Source organism: Dipteris shenzhenensis, chromosome 1 (assembly GCF_047967505.1).
Source record: "Dipteris shenzhenensis isolate YYH24624 ecotype China chromosome 1, Dip_SZ_1.0, whole genome shotgun sequence".
NCBI classification, from domain to species: domain Eukaryota; kingdom Viridiplantae; phylum Streptophyta; class Polypodiopsida; order Gleicheniales; family Dipteridaceae; genus Dipteris; species Dipteris shenzhenensis.
Genome location: NC_141596.1, coordinates 45644241 through 45649473, shown reverse-complemented (window position 1 = coordinate 45649473; position 5233 = coordinate 45644241). Strand labels below are relative to the sequence as shown.

Sequence of the window (5233 nt, the reverse complement as noted above, 5' to 3'; positions counted from 1 at the left end):
GGCATGACCTCTATAGGAGGTAACATGGATCTCTACAAAGGAGTTGTACTCTCTTCATAGAGTTGTCTTCGATTTTTCTTTTACTATGCTATTGATTTTCTTCCTATTATCCTGTTGGTCTCTTAAAGCTCCATCATCTTAGTATATTTAATCCCATTTGTTTACTATCTTGCCAAAAATCCCATTCAAACCAAGCTACATCTCCATAGAGAGTTTTCAAAGAGAATCCTATAAGGTGTGATTGTAAGCTCCATAATTTAAGACATGGCAGCCTACAAGCTAACAAGGATAGTGACATGAATTCAACGATGGCATTAACAATCAACATCCAAGTCTTGGAAACCATGATCTTCAACAAGAACAACAGCCACATCTAGAATGCAAAGTAAAGAACTTCCTAGTCCACAAGAAGTTGTCGAGTCTTGCTAAATGAGACAATTGCAGAAACAGCGACATAGAACGAGAAGAATTTCAAGGCTCAGACAAACTCATTTCATGTAAAAGGGCTTCCATATGATTTCATTAGATTTTAATTAGTATACAAAGCACCCACCATAAAGCATAAGGCGAGCCACTAAATACTAAGAGCCTTCATGTCAAAAACAAAATTCATTTCATATCCCCAATGATCAAATTCCTAGGGATACAAAATCATCAAAAAGAAATCAGAGCTAGATCTACTCAATATACCACCAAAACAATCAAAGCCATCAACACAAGCCGAAGATGATATGCTATAACTATTCATGTTACAAGAGATTGCAAATCAAAGCCAAAAGGCATCTATCAAACATTCAAGCCAAAGCAGCACTATACACACGGCAGAGGCAGTGGACAATAGACCAACTCAGGAACAGTAAAAAAGGTTTTAAGAGGATGCATGGCTCTTGGATTGGTGACCATAGACAACAATCAAACTCAAAATTAGTTGCTAGAGGAAACAACTCAAGCAAAAAGAGTTTTTCTTAGAAGTGCCACAATATTGTGGCATTTGAAGGTGCCAATCCAGATAACAAGATGTTTTATAGATCTCAAAAGGCACTAGCAATGTGCTTGGCTACTAGACAGCCTGATTTAAAAAATTGCTACATAGACTCAGGAGCATCCAAGCCTATGAGCTTTAAAATAGATTGGTTCAAACAACCTAAGCCCTTGGATCAACTCAATAGCATTCATCTTGCTTGCTAATGTCAGTAAATTGCAAATCGAAGGCATTACAGACCACAGAATGGTTTTATTGATTATCTCAAAGAGATACCTGTCAACTGATATATGTATCAACACTAGAATGTGCTTAAAGATCAAGTTTCTCTTTCATAACAAAAAAATGCACAATGTTCAATCAGTGGGAAATTCTTGCAGAAGAGATGGTACACTAAGTTAGCATGAACCAGCTAGTTGCATCAAAGGCTCGCACACTTGAATTCCATTACATGAAGTGTTCTTCCAATGCAACAGCAAACGGGAAATTTGTGAATGGCAAGCAACTCCAGGAACTTTTTCCTACCAAAGGGAGAATCAAGACACATGATCCACTCACAAAGATTATAGGATACACATAAGTCGCCAACATTGGCAAGCAGCAAATATTTGGTTACTTTCATTGATGGAAGTAGCAAAAAGGAGACTTGGTCTTAAACCTCAATCAGGAAGTCTTGGAAGAAAGATCAAATGCTTGATAAGTGCAATGGTATAGACTACTTGTCATAGGAGTTTGCTAAGTTCTACAAGAGCAATGGCATCTTGACACAAACTTGGTAACTGGCTCATATGAAGACTGAGTACTACTGCTCATACCTCACTAACCACCTGATGACACAAAAGTTTTATCTGGCTCTTATGAAGACTGAGTACAACTGTCTCTCATACCTCACTAGCTGCCTGATTTCAAACCCTATCTGATGCATATAGCCTCCCCAATAGGTGAAGATACACATCCTGAAATGCAGCCCATGAAATACAGAGCCGACCCCTCCAACCCAGACATGCAGACATGATATGTGTTGAGAAGCAGACCAGTCACCGCCCTCAGTGTGCCTGAAAGCATCACTTGAGCTTGTTTTAGAAAGGAGTCATGTTTTAAAGAGCTGGCTCATCTCGTTCATGCTAACACCACTGCCACCTATTAAAGCTCTTCCATTCTCGCATAAGCTGTCTTACAGCTCCACCATCATCACCCCAAGCACTTACTTTTTCAACTTTACTATTTAGGCGACTCAGAATTCATACATTGCACTGATGTTTGGTAGTGTGGTCTACGAGCCATGACAATTCAGGGGCTACTATATCTTCACGAAACTCATACGGCAAGTACATTCGAAAACAAACAGTTGCACAAACATCTTTTGTCAAGAAATCAGCTCTGTGGCTGCACAAGGACTAAAGGAGTCAGGATATCATTTTGTGGAGGTTTAGTCCCACAAATGCTGTCATGCATTTACTTTTTTCTGTGTTTTTGTAATCTTGTGAATTTGTGCATTAGAGCAGTGACTCCCAATAAGAGACAGATACTATAGGGACAAGAAAAAAGAGACTCAAACCGCATCTCTTACATAAAAGAAGGATGGAATTTTCTAATAAACCATAATTTCAACTACTGGAACCCATAGCTTGTGTTTTACCTCCATTTCTGATATGTTGTCATTCTACAATCTTTTTGACATGGTGGTCTGTAACAAAAAGTTGCAGTGGGGACAGCTATAGGTCAAGAAGTCAAACAAGCTAACTGTAGGAACGTAGCTAGAAGTGGTTGCTCCAAAATGATACACACACAGATCAACCCTACTCACTAAACGACCCAAATCTGGTGCTTTACTTCAGTAACAAATATGACTCAAAGATTTCATAACCCACAGCATCCCTTCCATTGGAAATATCCCAAAGCCTAGCCTTCCAGCATGCAAATAGTCATTACATCACAGCATATTCAATAAAATGAACCATGCACGAAGAGAAGGAAAGATTGGCATTCAACTTACAACCTAGGAAGATTGGCATTATCTGCCTGCAATGCTGAACTTTGAAGCTTCTTGCAGAAATGTACTCAACATCTTTAAAAAACATTCAAAACGACCATAGAACTTTCCAAAAGAATCCATCTGGCAGAGCATTCACTTTGGGGGACATACGTATGCAAAATTAATGTTGATAATTAGCAGAAACACGATTAACACTAAAGAAAGGGATATAAGATGACTCTAGCGTCCATTTGTCATGCAAATTACCATCTTCATTCCCCAATAGTAGCAATATCCGAAAGCTAAAGCCTTACAAATCTCTGGAAAACCCTCACTATCCCACTTTGCCATACTACAAAATCAATGGTTTCAACCATGTAGAGCTCATTAAAAAATTTCACTCAGTAAGCGCAGGAGGTCCACCACCACCGAATCCCCCTCCACCTCGGCCGAATCCAGGTCTTGCACCAGGACCCTAAAAGACACGTTAGCAAAAGACAAGTCAGTAGCTATCACCCTGGACTCACACACAAATCCAATTATGCTGGAACCTTTTATATTCTACAAACAATAAATGCCAGTTTCATACCCTAAATGAGGGCTGGTAGCCCTCAGGCGCTCCTCCCTTATCACCAAATCCACCTGGTCCACGTGGGGGTCCTCCGCGATATCCTTCTCGGTCCCCAAACCTAGGCCTGTCACCATCGAAGCGGGGGGGTCCTCTGCAAACCAGAGAAGTTGACGTCAGAAACTGGATAAGTATTTGAAAAATGCTCCGGCAAGTACTGCATACATTTGAAGGTTCACCGTCCACATTAAGAATTCCCGATTACTTACCTGGGAGGTCGGTCTCCGGGAGGGCCGCCCATGGGCCTGCCAGGAGGCCTGGTGGACTTCTTCAATGTCGCCGGAACAATCTCCGAAGGCAGGTTCAAGTAAGTTCTGAGATACTCGATCCCGTCATTGGTCAAGTACCAATAGTAGTGCATCCAAGCAAAATTCTCCTTGACGTACTCCTTGGATTTAAAGCTCTGCATGAGCTTGATTACTTGCAGGTTGGGGACATCGATCTCGGGGTGCTTGGGCAAGTTGTAGTCCTTCTTAGCATAGAGAACTCCCTCTGCGGCACATCAGAAAACGGGGTAAGCGTAAAATTGTAAAGGGAAGGGAGGGAGGGGGAAAGGGAAGGGGCAAAGGAGGCAGACCTTTGAAGAGGTATTTGTAAACTTCGACACGATTTTTCTTGGGGATCAACTGGAGGGAAAGGAAAAAACGATTAGGAAAAGAAAGAGAGAAGAGATGGAAGATGAATGAAGCAAGGAAGAGAGATCGAGAGGAGGCGGCGAGGTACGTACCATGGTGGAGAGGCGATGCACGACCTGCTGCAATGGACCTGCTGCAATGAAGTGAGGAAAAGAGAAAGAGGGACAAATTGCCCTTACTTCTTCTTCTCCTCCTCTCACCCCCCACAAAACCAAACCCTAACTCGCCTTCACATCTCGGGTTCAAACCACCACCTCGAATTACTTCACCCAACCACCCTCCCTTCACATCCGTGTCGCGATTGCAAGACATGGAATTGGCCAGTCATGTCGCCTGCCTTCAGCAGGCGTTGGTGCACCGCCTCCCCTGGGGTGCTCCTCTATAGGGCCCAAAAACAAAAGGGTGGATCAATGGGTGGGTGAGTCATCCCCCCCCCCCCCCCTAAACTAACCTCTTGGGGAGCAGCAACAATAGCGCAATTGATCCACGTTCCGCCCTTGCTGTGTGCAACATATGTCTTAGTGTTTTTTTTAATACTTAACCCCTTACTATATGTCAAGGAGGGGAAATAGGTTGCGGCAGGCAACCTTTCTATCATCAATGGCATAACGACTAACTCCAAACTTATCTTGAATCCTAGCATTTTATGAAAATTTTAAAGGAAAAAAGCGAATGAGTTAAAATGTGGACATGAGACACGACATAGGGTCCATTAGGACCCTGATCCTCCCTGCAAATGTCAGGGGTTGTGATTTATTATTGACTTGGCCATATTGTTTTTGTGTTAAAGCCCAACAAATACATGAATAAGGCGACACTCACAAGAGCTCATAACGGATCTTCATTGAAGTCTATACAATATTGTCACATGGCGTAGCATCATATGAATAAAGGTATCGATATCTTTTGAACTTGCATCCAGCTTGAATTTCCTTGCTCCACCGCATCAAGAACATGCATCAACAGATAGGAATCTTGTAAGAATTTAGATTGAAAACAAGCAATTTTGAATG

The 5233-nt window shown here is 41.9% G+C and overlaps 1 protein-coding gene across 1 annotated transcript; it reads right to left on the bottom strand.

The window, feature by feature from the left end:
• Window positions 1-3129: 3129 nt before the first annotated feature.
• LOC147905926 (small ribosomal subunit protein eS10z-like) lies at window positions 3130-4420 on the bottom strand. Its single transcript, XM_087375663.1, has 5 exons — window positions 4313-4420; window positions 4163-4211; window positions 3795-4077; window positions 3547-3679; window positions 3130-3432 (listed from the first exon to the last, which is right to left on the bottom strand). The coding sequence occupies exons 1-5, from the start codon at window positions 4313-4315 to the stop codon at window positions 3355-3357; spliced, it is 546 nt and encodes a 181-aa protein (XP_087231789.1). The 5' UTR covers window positions 4316-4420; the 3' UTR covers window positions 3130-3354.
• Between the last annotated feature and the right edge of the window lie 813 nt (window positions 4421-5233).